The 26908-nt window shown below is 42.6% G+C and overlaps 1 protein-coding gene across 2 annotated transcripts in view; it reads right to left on the minus strand.

Moving 5' to 3' along the window:
* Positions 1-7631: 7631 nt before the first annotated feature.
* Positions 7632-26908, minus strand: part of EFNA5 (ephrin A5) — a 270572-nt gene continuing 251295 nt past the window's right edge. The window contains exons 3-5 of one of the 2 annotated variants that reach the window (XM_029942678.1): positions 17591-17656; positions 17108-17188; positions 7632-12042 (exon numbers count right to left, since the gene is read on the minus strand). In XM_029942678.1, the coding sequence (XP_029798538.1) occupies positions 11921-12042; positions 17108-17188; positions 17591-17656 (269 nt within the window). In that variant the 3' untranslated portion in view covers positions 7632-11920. The remainder of the gene's footprint in view (positions 12043-17107; positions 17189-17590; positions 17657-26908) is intronic. The other variant, XM_029942679.1, reaches the window with a different exon arrangement.

The following is a 26908-nucleotide window of genomic DNA, read 5'->3' on the forward strand; positions in this document are numbered from 1 at the left end:
TTTATGCTACTACAGATGGTGTTTTTGCTTTGGTGGCTGGCTTCTTAGGGGGAGGAATCGATTTGTCTTGGCTCAGGCTGGGATTTCGGCTGCCCCTGCCTAAGGCGAAATGCGCAGCAGGGGGTGAAGTGCTTGCGCACCATCACAGACGCAACCCCCAGTGGGGATTGCATTAGCATTGGGGGAGGAATGAGTGCGCAGCTGTTGCTGGAGGCGGCGCTGGGAGCTGCTGGAAATGAGCTGGGAGCTCCTGCAGCCTGTGCACACGCACCCAGGTCTCCACTGCCGCCAACTCTCTGCCAGGATCACGCAGAGGTGGGGGCTATTTTTTCCCTGTTGGCACCCAGGATTGAGGTTTCGCACGGCCAATGCTGGGGGCGAGATGCGCCGTGGAAATGAGGTGTGTGCTCCCACTCCCAAAACTGAGGTCGAAGTGAGCACCCCTGACACCGCTGCTGCAGCGGTCGCCGACTCCTCTCCAAGATGGTGTGGGGCTGGAAGCTGTTCCTTCCCTTGCACGCCACCTGGGTTCGGGATTTAGGCTACCCAGCAGTTATCTATGGAGTGAGCTTCTTTCTCCAAGCGCAGTTAAGCGTTCTTTACCTCTTCCCCAGAGACGGTACTATGAGCGTGTTCAGTCTCTCTGTCTCTTCCCTTTGTCTCTCGGGCTCCGCGTGCTTGCCCCGCATTGGGCTGGGGCTGCCACCTCCCCTGCCCATCCCGAGCTGGCCCGTTTTCCAATCTCCCCAGTTCGCACCCACTCACTCAGGTATCCTTCAGGTTCTCTTCCTTCTGGAGTCCATATTTTCTCCTTCCGCTCTTGCAGATGAGGGTAATGTCCTTCTCAGTTCGATCAATGGGGCAGACGAAGTTTACAGAGCTTCCTTCCTCTCTGCCATCTTGGCTCCTCCTCTTTCTCACAATTCTTAATTCCAGGCTTCGTAGCCTCCAGGTGCCTGAATGGCCAGTTTCTGGTGAGAGTTTTCTTTATGGTTTGCAGATAGCCATTCTCTTCATTCTCTTGGCATGTCCTCACATGGTAGAGAACAGGGGGGGGGGAGCACTGGTGTCTCGTCTTCTGTCACATCATCCTTATGATCTAATTACATCCCAAAGGCTCTCTTGGGGATTAGGGTTTCACCACATAAAATTTGAAATACACACGAGCTATGTGGTCCGTACTTAAGTATAACTTTCCTTTCCAGACGAGAAACTGGCTGTGACTCCAGCTATTCTCTCTAGCACCCTGGATTGATTCTCTGTAAGACACTATAGAATAAACCCACTAGCTTCTGCAGGAGAAATTTGTTTTGAAGAATATAGGTTAGCATTCCAGTTTCTGGTGGGCCTGGCACTATTTCTTGAGAGAGAAGACTAGTGATTCCTCTCTGCTACACTGTGAGTTCCAAGGCCATGGGCAGACATCACAGGTGTTGAGAGTAGGGATTGGGGCAGGAGGAACATGTCAGCTCCCTCCCACAGGGATGTGGGCACACTGCATGACCGCTTCCATCCCTCTATAGCTTTCCCATTAGGATTTGCTCCAAGTGACAGTGGCACCAAGACTCTAACCACAGTGGGCAGTGCAAACATGCAGTGCCAAGTACAGGGTTATGCTTGGACAAGGCCTTTTCCTGCCCTGACATTCCTCCAATCACATCATCGTCAGTCACTTGTTCCTTTCTCTGTATCTACAAACCTGATCAGGACAGAGAATGGGCGTAGAAGCAGAGGAAATATGGGCGCCTGGGTGGCTGAGTCGGTTAAGCGTCTGACTTCAGCTCAGGTCATGATCTTGCAGTTCATGATTTTGAGCCCCACCTCAGGCTCTGTTCTGACAGTTCAGAGCCTGGAGCCTGCTTTGGATTCTGTGTCTTCCTCTCTCTCTACCTCTCCGCAGCTCATACTCTGTCTCTCTCTCAAAAGTAAATAAACATTAAAAAATTTTTAAAAAGAAGCAGAGTAAATACTGTAGTGATTGGAAAATCAATCTTCCCTTTTAATAATCTTCCACCAGAAAAAAAAAATGAGTATCAATTCCTTTGAGGTAAGTTCTTGGTTATTTCTACGTAGCTTAAAAGGAGAGCTTTCCACTACTTGGAGGTCTTCTGAAAGACTGTATATACCTATTGCATATAATAACTAGGTTTCCTGAAAAGAATTACCTTTGCTTCTTTCTCCATTACCTTGTTTGCTTCCCTGAAGCCTTCTCAAGAATCCTGGTCAATTTCTGTAGAAACGTGGTGCTCACCCACATTTTCTTCCTCCTCTCTATGGAGCTGTCAAAGCTTGGGCTAGAACAGTGTGGTATGTGAGCCTACTGTGAACAACTTAGCAAAGGAGGCTGGTGCCCTCAACTAGACAGAGTAGATAAGAAGTATTGTGGGCAGGATTGATGATAAAAGGAGGGAGGAAAAAGCTGAACTGAGAGATGGGGACAGCCAAACAGATTCCAGCTAAAACTGATGCAGCCTGCTAATGAATCCACTAGCCAGTACTGAATTCTTGATACTCTCCTCATTTCTCAAATCAAGTTAAAAAATTGATTCTGTGCCAGTTACAAGGGGCAGAGCTGTCACTTGCCAGGGAGATTAACTTGCTTTGTTGAATACTGACAGGGACTAGAGAAGGGCAGGACCCACACAGAATGCAGCAGGGCGCTCTCATTTGTGGAAACCTCAGAATCTGAAGTAGAAGTAAATTGAGGGTTTGTAATTTGCACCAGTGTCCAGACTAAGGTAAACCGACAGAGGGAAATTAAGGAAGTCCTAAACCAACACGAATTTTCGCCCTCTCTGTGGCTTCTCTTCCCAGACTGGCCAGTCTGGAAGTTCTCTGGTGTTCAGAGTCTGCACTTTCATATTTAGCCATCTACATTGATCAGGACAGGCTGGGTCCCAAACACTAGTATAATGATGACTCTGCCTGACTCTGAAACATTGAAGAGCTCTTGTGGGCAGGGAAGTCAACAGAGTTGAGGAAAAGACACCGACTCCAAGGATTCTGAATGCCAAGTGTTGCTTCCCACTAGTATGGGCTTTTATTGTTTACAAACAGAGCCCTAGAGATTGTCTACACTCTAGTGAACACCACAGGTCCTGGCTGGCCATCCCTGGGCAGGATTTCTTTTTACCACCACAGGTTTGCCCTGTGGCTTTAGATGTTAAGTCAGACTGATGTTTAAATGTATCTAAAGTGACCTTCAGTGTCCTTTCAAATATCACCCTGCTTAGCATAGACAGTGCCAAGTAAAACAAGGGCTGTGAATACATAAAATTAGAAAACATGTGAGAATGTGAATGTGTGCGTGTAGGGCAGGGGAAAGAACTGACAATACAAATTATTCTTCTCTTAAATTCTTCCTAATTTTTATATAAATCTGAAGATGCACAGCAACTAGGGCATCCTGAGAACTTAGAGAATTCAAGTTATCCTTTATAATAAAACTGTTGACTCACAAAGATCTGGGAAGCTGCCCAGTACCCCTCTCCCAATTACACTGCATTTGAAACTTAAAAGGGGCACAAAAGCATCATTTGTTTTGTTTCAGCTTTTAATCAAGCTCCCAGGAATGAAGAGTAGCAGACTGGAGGCCTCTGTCCGAATCTCAGATCAACTTGACTTTGGTTCTTTTCCTGGGCTACCTGAGTTAAGTTGCTTTCTTCTCTGATTCTCCAGGGAAGCATGATGACAATGCTCCTTTCCATTTAATTCTTCCCAAGCTTGTTGGAAAGAGCCATTAGTTTATGTTTTATTCTTTCTGCCTGTGAGATCTTGGGATGAAATACTCTCGATAAACCACAAAGCCTATTACTATTTTAAGTACCTGCATCTTCCAGGAGAAGGAGCACGCTGGCTCCCTGCAGGAGGAATAAATGGAGTCAGCTTTCTGGCTGGCACAGTGTCTTTAGGAAAAAATAAAAAAGACACAGATCATCTTGTTCTAGCTCCTGCAGAAAATCTGTCTAGATCTAGTAAAGCAAAGCACACATTTCAGAGGAGTTATGTGTCTGTCCCACATTCTGTGCTACGCAAATCGGTTTTTCGTTTGTTTATTTCTTGGCCCAAAAGAACAAGCTTTGAACACAAAAAGGAGAGGATACTAGGGTGTTGATGAAATGTGTTTTCTAAGGTGGGTATAGGAAGAAACATGTTCTTTCTCATTTTACTGTTTTGTTTCATGGCTGTGAAGGAAAGAAAGCGATGTTGGCTATCTACACCACAAATGTTCTGTGCCGTTTGCGGGAGCACCTGGTACTTCAGAACAAAACAGCACGCAGAAATATTTTGTTCTATTTTCCCATTGTAATCACTCAGAGAGAGAGGGGGGGGCACGCGTTTTGGTCCCTCTCTTGTGTTCTTGTCAAGATTGACGAGCATCCATGTGTTACCCAGTGACGTGAAGTTCTTGCTTGAATAATCATGACTAAAATCCAGGATATTTCAAAACACATTCTTGACTCAGCTACCCACTAGATTGGATTCTTATGAATTAACTCTGATTGACAGCATCGGTGAGGTAGTAGTTGAACCCTAAACTGCCAAGTTGTCCCATGCCTCTACTATCCCTCCAATGTGGCATCCCTGCCCCAGGGTGTTAGGATACGTGTAGCATTGCTTAGAAGATATCTTTAATTTTGCAGAAAAATCCCACATTGAGGGATTAAATTGAGTCAAAAAGTCGACCACAAGAAGAGGAATTGCAAGTGTGTTTTATTGGAAGTTGGTGGCACTATCCTTCTGACTCTCCCTCAGGGTGAATCTTAACTAATGCCTTTGCTGGGAGGAAGATGGCAGAACTTAGGGGACACTTGGAATGGAGTGGGGAATGGTTTTTGATGAGAAGTAATGAAATTGTGTTTTACTCTCAGCATGTACTGAGGTTTTGGGGAGGAGAGCATGACAGTCTTTCATGGAAATTGTCTAAAGGGTCATTGCATAGGGATATGCTACGCAGGAGGCCTTTGGACCCTGGTCTTCTGCCTACTTGTAAGGGGTGGCTCCAGAAATCCTATGTGGGCAGAGCTTAGAAGCTGGTTTTCTTTGGAAAGGACAGGAAGGGAGGGGACTTGCCTAGAAGTAGAATTTGTGCAAGCAGATTCTTTTGTTTACTTAGATGATATACATAATGTTTTCCCCTTTTTTAAACAAGTGGTTTGTTTAAACCAGCCTTCCCCCAAAGCATAGGAGACTTAGGTGATACTCTTAACCAATTCCTTGGGTAATGCAATTACCTGCCTTTTTTTTTAGGCTTGTGCTTATCATCTATCTATCTATCTATCTATATGCAACACAGGGCCCATTAGCAGTAATAACTCCATTTTAATAGTCATACATGGGAGCACCTGGCTGGCTCAGTCAGTAGAGCATGTGACTCTTGATGTTAGGATTGTATGTTCGAGATCCACATTGGGCACAGAACTTACCGAAAAAAAAAAAAAAGAGTAAAAAAATAGGCACACATAGGTGTTTAACCACTGACTGATTGGACTTAACATAGCAGAAAGTATCAAACTAAAAACTGATGAAGGATATTGGCCTGATTATTTATAATCATTTCTGAAGCACTTGTTTTTCAGGGGGAAATCAAAATGGGTTTGCAAAAATCATGATGGGTTTCATAGCATTTTTGCCAATGCTTTCCTGAAGGATGCTTCTGTTATCAACAGAATATGAAAGTAAGCTTTGCAAATAATTTCAAAGAAAATGTTTTGCAAATAATTCCTAAGAATCCGTTAGAACAACCGGCGAATAATTCATCAGAATTATTGTGAACATTTTTGAAACTTAGGTTTTATACATTTCCAAAATGAGAGGTGATTCAAATCATTATTAAATACATGTGTTTTATTCACTAAAATTTCCCCTATGATTTTTTTAAATAGTACTCTAGAAGACTCAAGTTTTCTAAATACTTTGTTACCGATGAAACAAAGTGTGGTTCCTGAGACACTGCTCAGCACCACCTCTGGTCCAGCCTGCTTTCCCATTAGAGTGTGTAGCGTTATCTGTTGGGAAGTGACCTCTTCATCAGGGATTCACTGTTACTTAGAAATTATATTGGCCCCCAATTTTGCATGTTCTGCCCTTTATCCTTCTCTAAATTGGAGCGTTACGTAGCCTACCCCCACGCTGAGACCTCACAATTCCATGTAGATCCAGGAGCAGCATGAGTATTAAAGGCACAATCTGACATTGTCATCTTTTCATCACTTCCCCTACTTCTTTAGGGCGCTGTGATTTCCCTGAACTAACAGCTTCATAGTTTGCTTCCATGACACTCAGGTGTTGTCTTGGGTTTTCTCATTCTCACACTCGCCTTTTAGATACTATGAGAACTTAACTCCATGTACTTCCCCATTCTCTTACAGTCCAGGGTAGTTTTTAAATCAGTTTTGTTTCGTAAGAAGCTCCTGACCCCATTTTGACATTGTAAAGATGATTTGCTTTGACTCTAAACTTTCTAATCTTAAAATCCCAGTCTCCTCTTACTTATGCGTAATATAAATGTTTGAATTTTAGATTACCTCCATAAATAGTTCCTATGTACGCTTACACACGTCTGCCTTTTGTAAACTTGGAAAGTACAAATTGTAAACATTAACTTTATTCTGCACAGCACTGAGCACAATGTCATGATTATTTAAATGCTTTTGATGATGAAGGTGAAGATGATAATGACGACGTAATGCTGTTCGGGTTTGAAAATATCACATAGGTAGTCTGGTACAGCTTTTTTTTTTTTTTTTTTTTTTTTTTTTTGAGTTGTTCCTCATTCTCTAAAGCTGTCATTCTTCATTAGCAAAAAAAGGTTACAGTAAGTTATAATTAGTGTTTAGTGCCCCGTCAAATAATTAAGGATAATAAAAGGCTTTCAATGAGTTTAATGTTAACATGGTATAATTAAAGCCAGTCTTGAAATGCATTAGTTGTCTATTATGTCAGATATTTGATGCTTTTTCCCTCTACAGATGTGATTTTCAAATTGTGCTTATAGTAATGTCATCAAAGAGAAAAATTCACATGACTCAGATGCAAAATGGGCTTTGCAGTGCCCAGCAAGGGCAATATTCAGAAAACGAAGTCACTTAGAGAACTTTTATTTACTGGCAAGGAAGCTGAATCCCAAAGATACTGTGTGACTTGCCCAAGATCACACGCTGGTAAGTTAATTCTTCCTGGATAGGGAGAATTTGACGTTCAGTGTTGTACTGAAGTGATTATTACTACCATCATTATTTCTCTGAAGTATGGGATGTTTGCTGGAAAAATGCTCATTTTGTCTTTATTTTGATGGGGTGAAAAACTACACGAAGTGAAAGAACATAATTTTTGTCTTTAGCTCTTAATGTATTTAAGTGGCTTTAGGATGCAGGGCTTTGCCACAGCACCTGTGTTAAGGCTCAAATGCAGAGACAAGGCTTGAATCTCACCATTTTCTCATCAGATAATTGGAATATGCGCAGAGAGCTGGCCACTTCTAACCCTGCATTCTTTGAGCTGCTCAGGCCTTCTCTTATGTGTATCATCTGATCTTGTCTGTCCACAAAGATTTTGAAAAATCAGCAGAGTACAAGTAGCCCCTGAAATAAAGGCATCATTCAAGGAACAAAGTAGAAGGAGGGCTCCAATTAAAATGATGAAGATCTTTAATTTTTATTAAGGTATACTTGTACGGACACGTGTATATACAAATACAGGTTGTATGGGTTGGTTTGTGTGTGGGTTTTTTTTTTTTACATTTTCTTTTACGTTTATATAATGTCAGCATTTCAAAACAGCACTCAATGAGTAAGTGCAAAGGAACTGCAAAGCAGGGCAGTACAAGCACAGGACCACACGGAGCTGGACTTCACACCCAGACGCACACACAATGAGTGGCTTCAATGGGGTGTCAAGAGTAAGCGTGGAAAGCGGATTTTGACTCATGGGTAACCTCCGACATGCCAGCATCTATTAAACTGTACAGACAATGGGAGCAAGCCCATTGTAGGGAGACTTGTCTCACATCCGAGCAGCTCTTGGGCAAATGCATGGGAAAAACTCAGTGATGCCAAACCAGAGACAGACCTGCCCATTCACGGTTCTGAGGGAAAACAAAACGTGGGCGGAAGGCAAGAGACAAAAAAATAAACATAAGAAATAAGAGGGGGTGGTAGTGGTAGGCAGACGGGGGTGTTGGTGGAGGTGGTTTTCAAAAGAAAGAACGACTGACCACAGCTCTGAGAGCAATGAATGGAGGGAAATTTAAACTGTTTTATTAATTTTGGAGAAACTAATAAAAATGGCTGCTGCCGTTGCTAAGGCACCAGAGAAAACCAAAGTCCCTGAAAATCTACAGGTACTGTGCGACTCTTCCTTTCACAATGACACTGGGAAACAGCTCCCATTTAACCTTTCTAAATGGACTGGCTTGAAACCTTGCCCATGCTTGGGCCGCCTGTGACACTGGCACCTCTTCCTGTAGAAAAACGAAACAGTCTATGAAAACCACCACGAATAGAAAACCGAACCAAAATCCAGAACGGTTACTAAATTCCTAAACTCTTTTAAACCAACATGCTGGGGGAGGAAGAACACCACAGGGCTCCAACATCAGACCTTGAAAACGGTGAGGATAAAATATTGATCAAAAAAGTCATGTTGTTCCAGGTCCCGAGATGATGGAGTCTTACGACTGAGCGGGTGATGACCACACATGAGTCCTTTATGGAGCAGTGTCTCTGCCATTTGTGACTCTTCTTAGCCACATATACATTGGATGTTTCAAAGCCTCAATGCATGTTTTGTATCCTGAAAGACTATTGTTCTCACTTACAAAAGACATAAGAATCAAATTAATACTTTATTATCAAACACTATATACAACAGAGGTCGCTAAGAATACAGAATTTAAAGAACGCAGTTTTTTTTTTTTAATGTTTTACTTTTCTTTCCTCTGCCACCCAAGAAAGTACAGTACAAAACAATAGTCTAAACTAACACGAACTGTTACCTGGTCTATTAAAGGATACACAGTATCCACTAAACAGACAGATCCTGATTTCCCTGCTTCATGTTGCAAAGCCCTTGGCAACCAGGGGCAAGGTCGCTGGGGTTTGACTATCTGGGGCTGAGAGGCGGCTAAGGCTGCCCTTCAGACGTTTGAGTTGTTTTTTGAATTAAAAGCTGCTACGAAATTGCATCGACATCTTCCTAAGCCCCCAGAGGGTTGTAACACCACCATAAAAGGCCACCAGCCCTTTCTGGACAAGATGAAAACTGTTTCATACCAATTCATTTTCTTGGAAACTCCGCGGCAAGTGTTACCTACAATGACATCACTTAAAGGTAGAGAAGCACACTGTCTACTGGTGTGGATAGTCTTGCTTTTTTTTTTTTTTCCTTTTTTAAACTTAATTTGTAGTGGCATGATGAAGTAAAGGGGTCTAATTTCACTGTGAAAAAGGAAAGACAATGGCAGGGAGGGCCATGAGTAATTATTTTATCTTTTGTTAGAGACAAATGCTAGCAAAACCACAGAAGTCACCATTTCTAAAATGAAATTAGCACTGCTAATGTAGTTATGACTAACTGGAATCATTATAGGATCATTTGATTTCCTTGTGGTTATAGAACATGCAGTATTATTTTGGTTCTGACTATTGATCCATTTTAGAAGGTATGTACCCCCCACCCCTACTCGAATACCACTGGACCAACAAGCCTGTAACAATTAATAAAAAGAAGTATCACTGGGTATTACTGAGAGCGCTGAGCATATAAAGAGTCAAAGGAAAAAAAGAATCCAATGTTGTGAACTTTCGTTTCAGTGAAACGGTGGCTGCCTTCTGTGACAAGACTCTGCCACTCCAGAGAAGTTCCTGATGTCGGGGGAGCAGCCCGGATGGTGTCTGTGAGGCCAGCACCCCACTCCCACGGCTCCAAGTGTGAACAGACCCGGCAGCAACCTCCATTCCAAATGGACCAGGTAAGCCCAGATTGCATTTCAACGTGTGTACAACTCTCTAGGGTGCAAGTGCCTTTTCGGCTGCCTTTCATTCACATATTTTTCTAATTCATAACTACTCACAATTCGTAGCAAATTCCCATTCATAGAGTCTGTCCATACTGTGACCCCTCTCTTTTTTTCATCTAGACATTTTAAAAGACAAATACATATTTTTAAAAAGCCTTATTTTGCTGGACTGCTTCCAACTTTTCACGTTACATAATCATGGCATTTATTATTTTTGTTTTGTTTTGAAAGGCAGGGTTTCTAGTGCCACGCCGAGCAGTAGTAAAAAGGCTAACATCCTTCTCGTTGGTCACTTTCCCTGGTCTAGGCTTTGGAGCTCAAAGGCTGTGACAGCCTCCCCAGTAGTGACCCCAAGCTGTACTTCCTGGGAATCCGCTGGAAACGTCCCTTGTTGGCCATGCTGGGTCTTCCAACAGGGTCATCGTGCAGGTAGTCTCGCTCTGCCCCACCCCCACAATGAAACAAGAGAGCCCCTATATTTCTAAATGTATCAGGGATACCACTTTTTTCTCACAAGTTTAAATAGGACAAGCATATATACTCACTCTCAGCATAAAGTATATCTAAATAATGTATTTTCTATTCTAGTGGATTTTTAAAAAAATATTTTGTTAAAGTCTTTGGGCCTCCATCTTAAACACGTGTTCCCCCTACGCTTCAGGCTGTGTCAGAAAGGGAAAGAATATAAAATCAACACTTGAAGTTTTTTTATTCCAAACTTTGGAATTTTTATTCCAAATTTCCCTTTAGCCCTCCCAGGTAGTGCTGACTGACTCTCCTGGTGACAGGGGCGTGTGTCCGAACCCCTGCAGACGTGGAGTGTGGAGCAAAACGTGGGTGCTAGGGTGGGGGTCGGGGAAAGGCCACAGCACACTGGCGCTCCAGCAAAGCCAAATCCCATCTCCTCTGGCCACTGACCTCCTTTCCTTGGTACATATTGTCCCCCAGAGGAGTATCCAAAGCTATTCCGTTATACACTCATCAACCCTGGCTTGTCAGCCTTGGGGAAGGTCACTTTATTCATAAAAATGCCTCTTTGAGTTTCTTAAAAAAAAAAATTGTAGCACCATGGTGATCTGTATTCAAAGGAAAAAAAAATCTGGTGTGCATTGCCCAGTCACCAAAATAATTAGAGGCACTCACACATACACACCCCCACCAAACCTAGTTTTCTCTGTCGTCACACTTGCTCTGTGCTAGCATTCCCACACCCGACCTGCTTTCTAGAAAAAAAGGCTTCTCTCATGGAGCACAAGTTTTGCCGTCAAGAATGCTTTAAGATAGTCATCTTAAAACAAAACAAAACAAAAAAACCCCAGTGTCTCAACCTGTTAGAAGCCTGTTCATTTATATACTCCTGGAGGAAAGGGTGTAATATTGTATCTATTCTTAATACCTCCACTCTGGACCCGACACGGTGCCCCGATGCCCGGCACGATCAGCTTGCAGTCCTGAACGAGAAGGCATAAGTATTGTATGGGAGCGCAAACCCCCCGGGCCTGGCCCGCCCTCGCCGCATCTGCCACTGTTCTTCCTGTCCACGCACCGCTGACACAGGCTGCCAGCGGAGTGGGCTCTGAGAGGAGAACGCACAGGAGCTGACGACCACTGGTGTCACTGTGACAATTTGGCATTTTCATCTGGAGTCCATTTAATTTGGAAAGGGTGAGAGAAAGGCAAGGGCAAGGGCTGGGGGTGGGGTGGGGCAGGGGAGCAGCCACTACTTTAGCCCCTCCTGGCCCCAAGTTGTTGCTTAGAATTCAGGCTGAAAGAAAGAAAACAAAAATCTGACATCCGCCAAAAAACCAATAACAAGTCCCTTCTTAGGATGAGCAGTTAGGTGGATCTCTGGTGTTCCAAGACCCTGATGTTTTCTGTGACAGGTGTTGGGAGGAGACTGTGCTATAACGTCAAAAGCATCGCCAGGAGGAACAGTAGGATTGCCAAAAGGCGGCTGGGTATCCTTGGTGTCTGTGCCGCGTTCTCACCGCGGGATGGCTCGGCTGACTCATGTACGGTGTCATCTGTTCAAATAGAAAGCACGCATTCCAATGAGATTTCACATCCTTAATAACTCTCTTGCAGCAGCCTGCTGTTAACAGACCTCGCCACCCTCTGCAAAGTAGGGTAATGAACCTTGTGCCACCATTGACTTTCATGTCTGCATAATCACTCATTATTTACAGCAAACAAAGGAGAAGCAAAGAAAATTGGACTTTTTCAGCAATATTATTACTTTCGTTAAAAAATTTGTACAGACTGTAACCTCTGGCATGTGATCTCCTTTGGTTTGCTAGCTAACACACCTTGCACAAAGCTATCTAAATGTTCCTTATAACCCAAGATGCACGGAGAAGTAAGTAACATGTTTGGCGGGGGAGGCTGTATTTTTTTGGCATGTTGGTGGTTGAGCAGAATGGGCTGCCCATTTCCTGCTCTCTAGCTGTTTCATAGGGTTAGTGTTGAATGCCTGGTTGTTGGTTACCCAGGTGAATGTCCAGATAAAAAAACAAGTGCCAAAACCGTATTTAAATTAACTACACATAATGCCCACTAAACCTCAATAAATGGTGCCCACTAGTTTGCCTACAACTGAAAATCAATTATGGTGCTATTTCCATTACAAACCCTGTATCTCCAGGATTAAATTACTTGAACTTGACTGTTTTTATTTTTGTCAGGCTGAAGCTTGGCACATAAATTATCAGCGTGGATGCAAATTTTCCTCTAAATAAAATGGATTAAGTGAGGTAAGCTGCTTTTATTTAGCTATAAAGTGTTCTACGAGGCTGCCTCTGTCTTTGGATAGCCTTCCTGATCTGCATGATTAACAGGCTTAACTTTGAAACAGGAACTTTGGAGCAATTAGTACCCAAAGATAGATTGGAGGCTTGCCTGGGAGCAGTGCTTTGCTCCAGTTTTGTCTGTCTTCTTCCTCCTTCCTGGCTTGACTTGTGCTTTTAGACTACATGTCTGAACTTCATGTTGTCGAGGCCAAGGGTGGGGTTCAGTGGTAGATTTTATTTTAGCATCAGGGGCCCTTGCTCTAAGAGCACAGAGACTGTCAGTCATCTTGTATTCATTCAAGCGAGACTCTAGTGATTGGGGTCAGTTATGTAGACCTCAAAGGATAATCCCTAAATGTCCGGCAGGACCCACCTAGAACCCCTTAATGGACCATTAAGTCAAACTCATTTAAATCTTCGTACCACTCATCACAATACGATGCTTTCTTTTCCACTAGGCATCCTCACCATCACCATCACACTCCCTGTTCTTTGGCCTGAAGTGACTACTTTTCAGGCTCCCAGGCTGGTGCTTCAGCCATGCTCAGGTAAGCTGTCTCCGTTCATCACCGTCACTCCCACTCGGAACTAGGCAATATATTCTGGCAGCCTCCAGGCTCTGAGCACTTGAGCCTGTCCTCATGTAGAAACTCCTGCATCTCTGTCAGCTCTGCTCCCCTCTCCTGGACCTTAGAAACCCGCATGGACTGGCTCTAGGCTTCAAAGACTGGAGAAGGTTAGGAAGCAAGAATGGGAAGTGAAACGGATACAGAGCGGGGAAAATATAAAGCCCCACACGGTGCAGCCAACGACTTGCGGACTCTTCTCTGTTCTTCGTCGGCCTTGCAAATGTGTTAAATCTGTAGTGAACAGGAATTAGACATGAATGCCCTGAATAGCCCTGAAATTAAAATCCAGATGACGTCAAGAGCATCTTGTGTTGTCACATCAGAACAATCGAGTACTTCAGGTTTAATTTGTAACAACCAGAAACCCTGAGGTTTCCAGATTTCACTTTGAAATACCATTTATATTTATACATCTGAAATTACATCAGCTGTTGGGTTCTTCTCCATCTTATTTTTACTACCATATTACCCACCCTCTTCCTTGTGAAGTGGCTGTGTACTGGGAAAAGGCACTTAAGTAACATCCAGGTACTGAGTGTGCACTGCAAGGCGCGTGGCCCTCCGAGGTGCCGGCAGGGCCGGCCGGGGCTCCGGGCAGCACAAGACAGGCTGAATGGCCGTGTGGGGCACCGAGAGGAGCAACGCTTTTGTTGAACTTAAAACTGAAGCATGAGGTTACATGTACCTCTCAGTCTTCTAATTGTGGATCGATTTTTGGAAGTAACCCTTTTCTAAACAACTAACCAGTAAGTACCACTTTGCCCTCAAAGGGGAAATTCTCTCCCTTTAGGGCATCATGGTTCTTCTCTTCTCTCTGTAACAGGCTGGTCCTGGCTCAGGATTCTATAAAACATCCTCTCTGATTATAGCAGGGCCTCACTGTTGGAAGCAGAATGAGAAACTGGCTGTCACTTGGGTAAGTCTGAGCAATTCCAAAATTCTAAGGAAGAATTCCTAAGCAAAATCAATCCCAATGGAAATCACATCTAAACACCAGAGAATCTGTAACACTCATAACGGTGCATGGAGCTTAAAAGCAGGGAATATTCCTCCTCAGAAACCAAATCAAGCCTTGCCTCCTGCCTACGAGGATTCTACAATATGAGGGTTTCAATGGTTAATTGAGAAAACACTAGCAATATTTTGGAGCATATTATGTGGCATATGTCTGCCCTGAGATCATCCTGTATCCCTGATGATAGGAAACTGGCAGGCAGAGTGTGCAAGCAAACAAAACAGACAAATACATTCCAAAGACAGGTGAATTAGTACGCATTACTGAGAACATGCAGAGGGTCCTTCCAGGCTTTCTGCATTCATATTACCTCGGTCTATACTCAGACATCCAACACGGTGGTGCAAAGCCGCAAGTCTGACTGACGGTTATGAGGAATAAGATGAACTACTCAAATTTATTACTGCATTTAGGTAGCCAGGGATAGTAGCCCAACCTTGTCCTAACTTTTTAACTGAGGATGCTCACCAGAAAGCCCTTAAATACAGTCATGACTGATTCAACGAGCATTTCTTGCACGGGTACCTATGCATGTGCATCCACATTTCCACTCCCCAACGCACGTGCGCACACATACCACATTCTGTCAAACTTCCATCAGTTTTATGTGCATAGATTCGGGGGCCATCATGGATTTTAAATGCTCAGTGAAAAAGAGCCTTTTCCCCAAGGATAGTGGAATATGCTCACGTATGAATGCATCTTAATATCTTTCATTTTACCATTAAATTCAACGGTAATTTTCCTAATGCAGTACAGGCCTCAGTGTAGCTACTGGTTACCAGAGAAGAACACGCAATCTACTATTTCTAAACAGCCTCTTGCTTTCTTGATAGGCAATGGAATTTACCTGGAAAAAAGGTTATTGGAAAGATATGCCTACATCTGCCACAATATGCATAAAAAATTCTAACTCTGGATAACTTATTTTTACAACTTATGCCTTACTCTGCTGCTCATGCTACACCTGGCTCACTGAGAAATGCAAAAGAGTAAAGTTCTCTTTATGAACATCTACGTTTCTACTGACCGTAAGCAAATCCAACTTTTATACTCACGTTGGAATAGGAGTTGATAAATTTGAATATTAAATTTGGGTCAGTTTCGAACTAGTTATGCAGCCCGGGCAAGTCTCAGTTACCAAGGGAGGAGGAGTACAGACTCTGTGGTCCTTCGGAGAGAGCCCCTCTAAGTCACACATCCTATGATGGACCAAGTCCTCAAGCTCGTGAGGAGTCTTGTACCACAAAAAGCCACAATAATGCTTCCAGATTTCCAAGACACATTTAAAATGTCTCCATGTAGACACTCATTCCTGGCAGCTTTCTAAAGCAGCTAACTGATCCCTGGAGAGCCAAGAAGGCCTCTCAAAGCTTTCTTGTACACACCTCCCATTTGTGCTGGGGTAAGACACCTACCTTAGAAAAACAAGAATGCCTGGGGGAAATAACCTAACCCTTAATGTGAAAGCTATTCTATGTCCTGAGGCACCACATTTACTCAGGGTAAGTGTCCCTAAGACTCACTGGTGGTCCTAGGACCAACATTCCAAAGATAAAGGGACTACATGGTGCTTTAATTTCTAAGACCGTGAGAAACGAGAAGTGCCACTACAAATAGATGGGGGGGGAGGGCTTCCATCTTTCTGTGAAGAAGAAATCATTTTAATTCCATTAGGCTTTGAGAGGGCTGAGAGAGCAGAGTAAGGTAACCAGTTAAGACCTCAAGCCAAGTAGGGCAGAGAGAGGAAGCCACAGGAGGGTAGGCGTACGGGGGCACCAAGGTGCAGTCTTCCCTGCAGAGCGGACACAGGACTCCTGTCCCTCAAAATCAGTCTAGTTACATTTATAACCAAATGGATAGTATACAGCACCATTTTATACTCAGTACACTACAGTGTATTTACAGTGTAAATTTTTGTGGGTTTTATTTTTCTTCAATGACAGGAAAGTTTGGGTGCGTGGAAATTAGCAGTAGAAAAAATGTATCTTTAATACTTATTTTGCCTCAGCCCTCAAGGATCACACTGCGCTGGACCGATGACTGATAAATTTGTAAGAGCAACAAGTGTGTGAATTGGTGGTGTTGGGCAACATGATTATACTTCTCCAGACCAACTGCTATTTATAACAATAGCACAAATAATATTTGAAATGAAATGAAGGTCTTTAGATCAGTTCAATGATGCATGTGAATTACTAGAGAAAATGAAGTATGTTCAATTAGCTGCGATTTTGTGTAATCGTCTTGATTATTTTATCCATAGCTTTGGACATAATGTAAAAATTTATAAGCATACACAATAGAATTTTTTCTGTCTTAAATGAAAACAGATCCATTAATAGTCACAGCGATTCACAAGCATGCTCGGAGGATATGGTAAAAAGTAGTGAGATTTTAGCATTCTGATGGGGCTTCTATATTAGGAGCATTACATCAAACCCATGTCCAAAAAAGAAAGGTCATATTTTATCTAACATGCATTACACGAAGATACTGGAGGAATGAAGGAGGATATAAGTAAGATTAGCATCGCTAGCAATGAGCAAAAGCAGAGCAACTATCACGTGCAAACATGCGGAGAAGAAGAAAGGAAAAAAAGTACGGAAGCACCAGAGAGAGATGCACTTGTTAAAAGAGATTCTCTAAGCATACTAACCTGCTGGTTCTAATGAATTTTCTACTTTGTCGTTAACATCGAAAACACGATCATGAACACCTATAGTTTTCATACAGCTATCTATAACAAAAATAGAGATAACAGCCAAATATGTTAGTGAAGACACCCTTAAACTCCCATTTCTTTTTTTTCTCTCTCTATTTTTTCCTTTAATTTATGTAGAGATTGTTTTTACAATCAATGGCACATATCCAGATGCCAATATTGTTCCCATTTGCTGTGCACGTACAACAGTCTAAGAAACAACAAGTTAGCAACTGCTGTGTACTTAAAAATAAAAGCATCATGAAGAATGATGAGAAAAAATTTGATGAAAACTAAAACATGGATGTTGATATACAAAACAGATACCACACAGGATTTAACAGTAAAAAAAAGAAAAGTTTTACCGCTGTGAACCAGACCACACAATAAAGCATGCGCAGTGAAGCCACCCTCTGAAGCTCATTCGAGTCAACTTACTTGTTGGTCTCACAAAGACTTTGAGCTTTAGACAGGACCTTCTTCCATTATCTGGGATTGCAGAGGCTGTGGATGAGACAAAATGAGAGAGAAAGGAGAGAACAACATATTACTCTTCATTTTCAAATGCAAAGGGTCTTTAAGAAACTATTGTTTCGTGACCAATAGGAGCATACTCTTTTTCCCAGAGGTTAAAACAAAAATACTTGTCAGATTGATGGAGACTTCTAGAAAGAGCTACCTTCCTATCCCTATCTTTTCTTTCCCATACTGCAAAAACTCATGCAAGAATGTTGGTAATCTAAAGAAAAATGCCTCGGATTTTTATTTCAAAGCCTCTTCCATTTAACTTGATCTGTTATCAATTTTCTCTAAAAGAAGGAGATAATGCCTGAGCCCTCCGGCCTTGGGAGACCCACTCCCCGTCTCCTGCAGGCAAAGGGGCCCAAGGTGAAAGTGCTGGCAAAAACCAGTAACAAATAGGTACAAGGCCAACTTAAACATGACCTGTTTTTGCTGGGGAAAGCAAAGCTTTGTCTGTCCTGAAAGCCTGTCTGTCAGTGCTTTGCAGGTAATTCAATTAGAGGTTTTACTCAGAACTTGGCTCTGCCTTCTATATGACTAAACCGAGCCCAGCAACTTCCATCGCGCTATTATAAGTACAATATGCTATTGAGAAAGCACTATGGTGCAATGGTACATTTATTTCAAAAATTTTGCCACAGAGAGGGATGGAAGTAATAAAGTGGGCCTACCAAAACATGACAACATGTTTCAAGTTATAATTCATTTGAGGAAGAAACTTTCTTCTCCTCTTCAAGATCATAAGACTGTAAACTTTCTCTGCATTGGAAAGATTATCTCCCCTCAGTACACACAGCACAATGTCAAAGGGATTTCCAAGGGCGGTAAGACCCTTAACAATCTCATATGTTCACTAATGCATTCTAGAAATGACAGAAATTATAGAAACGAGCGCTGCATACTTTCCTCCCTGTGTGTTTGCTTCAAGTGGTTTCTTCAGAAAATGCAGATGACAGCGATTAAAACTCACATGGCTTACGGTTACTCGGTAATGCCCTCAGTGACAAAGTCAGGACCAGTGCTTCGTGTGCTTTCTCTCCCCTTCACTTTTTACCGTCCACGGTTCCTCAGGGGGGCCCAGAAAATGAAAACGCTTAGTGCGTGGGCGAGGGGATTCAAGATGCAAACTCCAAACTAATTTTATACCAGTCTCCTCCAGTAACTCCAGATCCATGTGTCAGAGAATTTAGAAATTCGCCCCCTAAAAGACATCAAGCTGTACAGGACCCCTAGTGTCTCTATTCAACACCTGTTGAGAACTCTTAATTCTAAGATTAAAGTGTACAGAAAAGAGGTTTTTGTCCCTCCCTTTCTCCCCTCTGACAAGTAGTTAAGAAGTGCTAACAGCTGGCTTTGCTGTAGGCTTCCATTAAATCAAAGTCGGAAAAACTCCCTCTACTGACATTTACAGTAACTAGTGTGTTATTTAGGGCACAATATTTGCACTCTGTGGTTTGATCCAGGAAATGGTGTCCTTCCTGTGGACCCCAACTGCAAATGTGCATGTCACAAATACAGTCTGCACAGGTGACTCCAATTCATTAGAAAAACCAAGGGTTCTTGAGATGGTTTATGTCTTATTCATGAGAGGTGGTGTGAAAAGGTGACGTGTGGATATTTACACTGCCAGTGTATGACTCTTTGAGCTGAGATCAACTCGCTGCGAACCTCCTGAACTTGATCTGCCACACGCAGGAAGGGAGTGAACCAAAGATGCCCCAAGACACAGTAGGCTCGTGGCAGGACCGAATGTTTAATTATGTTAGTGGGGGCACTTTTTGGGACTTGGTACAGGTCTTTCAGATTTATATGCCAGAGAAATCCTTTAAATCCAGGACAGGCTGAGTTACACTCTTCTGTGAATTAAGGATATAAAATTTAAAAACACAGAAATATATACACGTATGTACTTAAAGAAAAACCTCTTTTCCACTCTAACTTCTCTATTACATCCTCCTCTCCTATCACCAGAAAAGCTGTGACAATCACGTGACTGACACTTTATACTATAACTATTACACTCTAATCCGTAGACAAATTGATGAACGAAGAATACGAACATGTGAGTACGTGATGCAGATGACATTAAATCCATTAACTCCGCAACCTCCGACCTGAGCTCATGCAGTCAGTTCTCAACCCCTCCAGCTAAGCTGAAACTGTAGGACGTACCAGGTCAGTGATAACTTTGGGTTCCTCATTTGCCACACAGAGAAACAAAACCAAAAAGCATAAAAACTTTTCTTGTGAGATTTTAAAAAGTAAGAGTCTGGCTTTTTTCCATGTTCTGTTCAGATTTCTTAACTCCATACTTCCTGGGTGACGAATGTAGGATGCCTTTATACTGTGTACAAAACGCTTAGGACTAGTTGGAATATTTGAAGATAAAAGGCAACCTAAAAAGTGCTTCACCGGTCACAAGTAAACAGAAAGCAGGGGACTGAGCATGAAGAACACCAAGTGACAGAGGAATTCAGAAATGTAGCCATCACACAAGTAGTTATAAAGAAAATCCTCTCAGGATCAATTATGAGCAAAAGAGAGTTGCAGATGGACAGGAGGGAGTAAAAGCCGAAAATGTGCCCGGCTTGTCTCAGGAGGCAGGGAATGTTAATCCTGATAGCTGCAGCGCCACAACAGTGTATAATGGCCAACACTATCTTAATTAAAATAAAACCTGTAACTTCATATGCTCCTTTCCTTAGAAAATTAATAGTGAACACTTGAAAACCAGTAATTACTAACAGCTTCTTCCATCCATTCAAATGCTTTAAAATTCCTACTATGTGCCTGCTTCCATGTTAGGTACTGGGGTACAAAGGTATGTTAAGACACCCTCTTCCTCTCCTTGTGTGGGTGCTTATTTCCAGCCGGGGACGTAAATATGCACCACGCAAGGGATCGCTGTGATAACTGAGGTCTGCATGAATGCCAGCAAGGCTTTGGGCACGGGCTTTGCTTGGTCTAGGAATGGGAAGGTGTCCCAGACATGTTTATCAGAGGGAATTTTATCGCTTGCAGAAGCCAATCAACAGGATATGGGACAAAGGAATTAAAAACAGTTCCTCCCTTGGGGCGCCTGGGTGGCTCACTAAGACGACCTTTCAACTTGGCTCAGGTCATGATCTCATGGTTCTTGAGTTTGAGCCCCACATAGGGCTCAATGTACCCCCTCCTCCCCTGCTCACGCTCTCTTTCAAAAATGAATGAACACTAAAGACAAAAACAAAACACTCCTCCCTGAGTTGCCACACTGGAGCTTTAGCCACCAAAAAGAAGTCTTAACCAGCAACAGATGAAGACTAGCTAGACCTGAACTCTTTGCATAAACATACATGGATTTTCTAACAGACTTGGGTCAAATTGAAATGTGAATTGCGACTCCCATCTTAAACACTTGTCACATAATCCAAATTCATATCCCTTTATTCAATTTATTGCTGACAGTGTACATTTGGAGGCTGGAAGCTGGGAGTAGGGGGCCATTAAAACTAGTACAACCTCTCATTCCGTGATCTTAATAGAAAGTTTATAAATCATACCACAGGGTCCTTTCTCCCTACTGATCTGCAAAGAACCAATCAAAACCGTACAACACATAATGAAATATAATCTGAGGGTCTTCTGTGTTTAGAGTATCATGGTAATAAGCCCATGAAGGCTGCTTATCTTCAGTCTGTTCCATGACCTTAGACCGGGGCCCCAACTCCAGCCATTCGTGAAAACCTGTTTCCTTGGTCTCCTACGTACGGCTCCGGCAGACTCAGCTCAGCACTTATCAGCCAACTTGATACATAAAGGGGACCACATTCAGTGCCCCCAAATCACATCACAGTCCACTATAGGCTTATCAATTGGTCGTGGCAAGAGTATAATGGCATTATGCTTTTCATAGGTAGTTTCTGACCTGGCTCCAATTATTCTCACTTGAGAGTGGGCTGGACCTAGCTTTTTTTGCTTCTAATGAGTAGAATACAGGAAATTTGATAGGATGTCATTTCTGTGACTATGTTGCAAAAGACTGACTTCTTTCTTGCTAGTGAAGCAAGGTGCTGTATTTTGAGAACCTCAATGCAGGGGCCTAGTGGCAAGGAACTGAGGGAGACTTCAAGCAAAGAATGTGCACAGAACTCAATCAGCCAACAACCCGATGAGGGAACTGTTGAGTGAATCCTCCTCAACTGAGCCTTTAAATGACTGTTACCTTGTGGGAGACCCACACCCAGAGGACCCAGCTAAGCTACCCCTGGATCTCTCACCCACAGAAACTGAATATTAAATGTCTTAGCCCCAAATTTGGGAGTAATTTGTAACTCAACAGTTAACTGATACACTGCTAAATAAAAAGAACTCTGTGCTATCAAAAGCTTTCCACGGATGACTCGAGTGAGACCTTAAAAGCCAAGGCCCTGAGGTCTCCTCTCTGAAAAGCTGCCGTGCCCCTGTTTCCACAGAGCAGTTCCCGTATTACTCGGCTCCCATGTCTCAGCAACTAGATCCCTTGCTAGTTTTCTTTTCAAGCTACTGTTACAAGTCCACTTAAAATAGGCCTTGAGGAGAAGTAATTATAAACTGCTGGTGAGGAATCCTACAAGATGTATCTATTTGTTTTCACTCCAGCACTTAAAAACGGTTTTTCATTTTCCTTCCCATGCCACTTAGTTTGTTTTTGCTAACGCAGCCGACCTGTGCTATTCCGTGCAATCATTATGCTGTCTCACTGCCACTCCAAATTGCTGGGTGAACGAACATGAGCTTTGACACAAAATGTAAACTTACATCATAAGACAGGAAGCCCTTCCTCAGCTAGAAATAGCATGTAAAGATGAGCTTAAAAACATGTGAACATGGGGTGCCTGGTGGCTCAGTCGACTGAGCATCCAAGTTTGGCTCAGGTCGTGATCTCACAGTTTGTGAGCTCGAAACCCGTGTTGGGCTCTGTGCTGACAGCTCGGAGCCTGGAGCCCGCTTCGGATTCTGTGTCTCCCTCTCTCTGCCTCTCCCCTGCTCACACCCTCTCTCTCCCTCAAAAATGAATAAATGTTAAAAAAAAAAAATTGAAAAACCCTGTGAACTAAAAGGACTGTAATAAGTTAAAACTTTTCTCCACATCAAAAAGCTTGTATCAATGATCTTATACACAGGCTATTAAATTAAAAACAAACATTTGTAGATTTCAAGCAACTAAAAGTAATCAAGGCAGCAAACATCCTCTGTGAAGAACCAGAAGCCTAGCAGATGGGGTGATACACTCTAGCACTTTTTTCTCTATAACTTTAGGCCCCATACTGTCCTCTTCAGTCAACCCGAATATCTCTACCTAACCAAATCTGAATTCCAAAAGCCAGAATTCTTCTTTTTTTACTGTGTCCCTTGTCAATCTCGGCACTTCGAGAAGTTGTATTTTTAAGAACAGTCAGCTACTTTCTTCTTCCTTTTAAAGAAATGAGTGTGGGGCACCTGGGTGGCTCAGTCGGTTGAGCATCTGACTTCGGCTCAGGTCATGATCTCACAGTTCCGTGGGTTGGAGCCCTGCGTTGGGCTCTGTGCTGACAGCTAGCTCAGAGCTTGGAGCATGGAACCTGCTTTGGATTCTGTTTCTCCTCCTCTCTCTGCCCCTCCCCCACTCATGCTCTGCCTCACTCTGTCTCTCAAAAATAAATAAATGTAAAAATCTAAAAAAAAATAAATGAGTATATGTGGGAGCATTTAAAACGCAGTTTTCTATTATTATGTTTGCCACAAGCAATATTTCTCAATTTGTGCAAGTCAAGAGATAGGCTAGTAGTTAACAGCACCTAGTTCTTTTCTCTGTAGGTTTTCGTGTAGTTTAACATACAACACAGGCATATGCAAATTAGACTAGGTGACAGCAGAATAAGCATTAATATTCTTTTCACAATAAATGCTGAAAAAGTAAAGCCCACTTAAATAAACGGTACTACTGAAAATGTCTTCCAGAATTTAATGAATCTAAATCCATTTTGTATATGTGCATGGAGGAGGGGAACAGCAGAAGTGGTGGGTATAGGATAGAGATTAACGAAAGCCATATGGACGTCTTGGAAAACGGTTACCAGACCACAGAAAAAGTCTTAAAGGTTTAGTCCTCTTGTTAGGAAAGAATATTCCAGCAAAAACTTGCAACTGGCATCTGCCCTTTTTTTAAAAGGCAGCACAACACCTAATTTTCATATTAAGAACAAAACGAGCAGTTTTCACTGTTCTACGTTTTGAGATTTAAAACTCACATGTTTTAATAACCAGCTCTTGGCCCCAGGTTTACTAAACTTGTCTCCTACGAGCAACCACAGGAGCTGGCTACATTTGCCCATACATTGTATCTTTCCCAGCTAGTGGTGTTTCAAGACTTAAATCACTAGCAGGTTAAGGTTAACCCCCCAGATATAACACTTGGAAAAGAGGTTACAAAGTAAAGGTGGGAACCTTGAAGAAACTTAAAATATCATATAAATACTAGAATCTTTGATAGGGCTCTGGGGAGGTTTCTTTAAAAAAAAAAAAAAAACTAGAAAAGGAAGAGGGGTGTTTCCCACTGCATAATAAGGGTAGAATGAGGTACTTGATGAGCAAAAACTTGTGTCTCAACACCAGGGAACTGTAACAGGGACAATAATTAGAGTAAAGTTCAGGGAGAGGGAAGTGAAATTAGTTCCAGCTGTGCAGCCTCAGACAGAAGAGAAAACAGGAGGTACACCCCTTGCCCCCCCCTTCTCCACCCCTTAGGCCAACTTCTCACTGCAAATGCTAACTTAAGTATTATTTAAATTCCGGGAGCAAAGCCTCAGTAGATCAATTATTTTTTTCTTAACAACCTCAGATAAATGGCTGAGGACAAGTTTCTTGCCACTGATTTCTAGGAAAACAAACAGGACATTATCATACTTTTGCGCACATTTATTTCAAGTGTGGGGAAACGTTCATTTGCTTTTTAAAGCTCAATGACAATGAACTTGTTCCTTCTGCTACTCAAGAGGGTATGATCTGTCCCATTTACTTTGGCATCTATTAAGGCATGACCAAAAACTACCCTGGATTTCAGAAAATGCTTTAAAATTATCCTCTACATAAGAAACATTTCTAATTCTTTTTAAGAAAAAATTAAGTCAGCTTAAATATATCTCCTTCCATAATATGACTGGAAAAGTGCAGTCTACATACGCATAGAAAGCAAGATAATATTTAGATAGCATTTTAATTGTTAACTATATTACCTCATGTTTAGAGTTTTACGTTCCTTATTGGATATTTTACTTAAAAAAAAATCAATGGACAGGACATATTTTAAGTTAGGAAATGTAAGTTTCCTGTTACAAATAGTATTCTAACTATTTTCTGAGCCCTGGACTTGCCTGAGGCCACAATACTGAAATGACTGTCACAGGTCATAAAGGTCAGATAGTTCTTTCTCTCTTGTTTGTGGTGATTTTGATGAATTTTGCCCTCTGTACCAGAAAAGTATAATCTGACAAAGGAAAACAGAAAGGCAGAATGACTTACCAAAACGCTTCTTCAGCTAGAAGCCACATAATAAAGGTAGTAACAAAAACAAAAACTTATATAAAAGGCAGAATTCCTAGAATCCCAGAGAGGAACTGTTTATATTGTTCCTTCTCCACAGGCTCCTTGTGGCACCTCTATGATCTGTTACTGGAGTTTCTGCTGACTGGTAAGCAATGAAAACTACAAATTCCATTCCTCATTTATACAGTATTTAGCAGGAACAATGTTGTTATATAGCACTAAGGCAGTACGACAGCAAAGTACTAATAAGTCATCCAGTTAATATGATTCAAAGAGAAGTTCCTGGAAAAAAGCTATTATTTCTTTACAGTTTCCATAACCACTATCATCCTTATCTTCTCTAGTGAGGGACCTTGAGACAGGCATGTGGTTTCAGTACATGCACAATGATGATCTCAATTTTTTCCCCTGGTTCACCTGTGCTGGCTTCTGAGGTGCCTTTCAGTCAGCCGCTTAACCTACGTGGGCTTCTGTTTCCTTGTGGAAAAAAAAAATTAAGTATGACCTTCTCTAGGGGGGCAGGAGGCTGTTACATTGCACTTGAAAACTCAGGTGACATCTCTTTAGATCTAGAGTATCAGGGCACTATTCCACAGACTGACAGCAGGAGTTCTGTCCTCAGCGCTCTCTCTGCACTTGGATTTCCCTCAGCAAGTAGTCCCTAGTTCTGAGCATACATTTACAAGAAGGGGAGGTGCCAGGTTATGGATAGTTGTGACCAAGTTCTTAGTCATAAGGAAAACCAGGGGGACAAGGTGACCTTTTATTTGTAACCTAAATTAGAAAAACTGTATTCTACCATAGTTTTGATGTGGACGTCGGGGGGAAAGGGATTGATGTGAGTATATGCACTTTGGGGTGAGAGTTCAGAGAATTACAAAGCGCACTGGATGACCTGTTCCTTTTGAAAATCACGCTAAGATTCTGTGAGTTCTGTCTTCAATCCATGTTAAGAGTGTGACCGCGCTATTGTAATAGAGGGATGCCGACCACAGATGAGGCCGCAGCTCCCGCAGGGCAGCGAGCAGGCCAGGCATGGAGACCGCCTCGGCGGCTGAGCACAGAGGCTGGGCAGTGGGGGCCCTGGCGACGCAGCCCCGGGAGAGGCAGCCGGCCGCCACGCCCACACCGGTCTGGGGATGCTGCGCGGCTGAGAAAGGTTCCTGCACCTGAATCCGGTATTCTTCTGCATCCTATTTGGGTTTATATCTATTTATACATATCAATAATGTCTTTGCTTTCCTTAGCCAGGAGGCCACATTCTTGCAATGTCTGCCATTTCTGGAGCTAAGGTAAGTCCCTAGGCAAGGGTAGGTGGCCCCATGGAACCCTAGAGGCCTGAACAAATGAATGTTCTCTGTTTAGAAGGCTAATAAATCCTACCAAAGAGGCAGTCCTACCAAGGCTGTACATTTCGTTTCACACCCAAAATGCTTTCCTAGAGGAAGGTTTTAATGTTGACAGAGCAAATATAACCAAAGATAACGCTAAGAACCAGATTCTGGTTTGCTCTAGCTGTCTCTAACGAGGACCATTTCCAGGAAGGTTCATGGCGGTGCACTGCGGGCCGCAAAGCAGCCCGTTTTTCACAGCCGGCCCCAACTTTGATTTCCTTCTCTAACTCTCCCACTCATCCCTGCTTTAATCCACATTAATAGCTAGTCCCAACAATATTCCCTCCCAGAACCT

The sequence above is a fragment of the Suricata suricatta genome, chromosome 6, assembly GCF_006229205.1.
Source record: "Suricata suricatta isolate VVHF042 chromosome 6, meerkat_22Aug2017_6uvM2_HiC, whole genome shotgun sequence".
In the NCBI taxonomy this organism is placed as follows: domain Eukaryota; kingdom Metazoa; phylum Chordata; class Mammalia; order Carnivora; family Herpestidae; genus Suricata; species Suricata suricatta.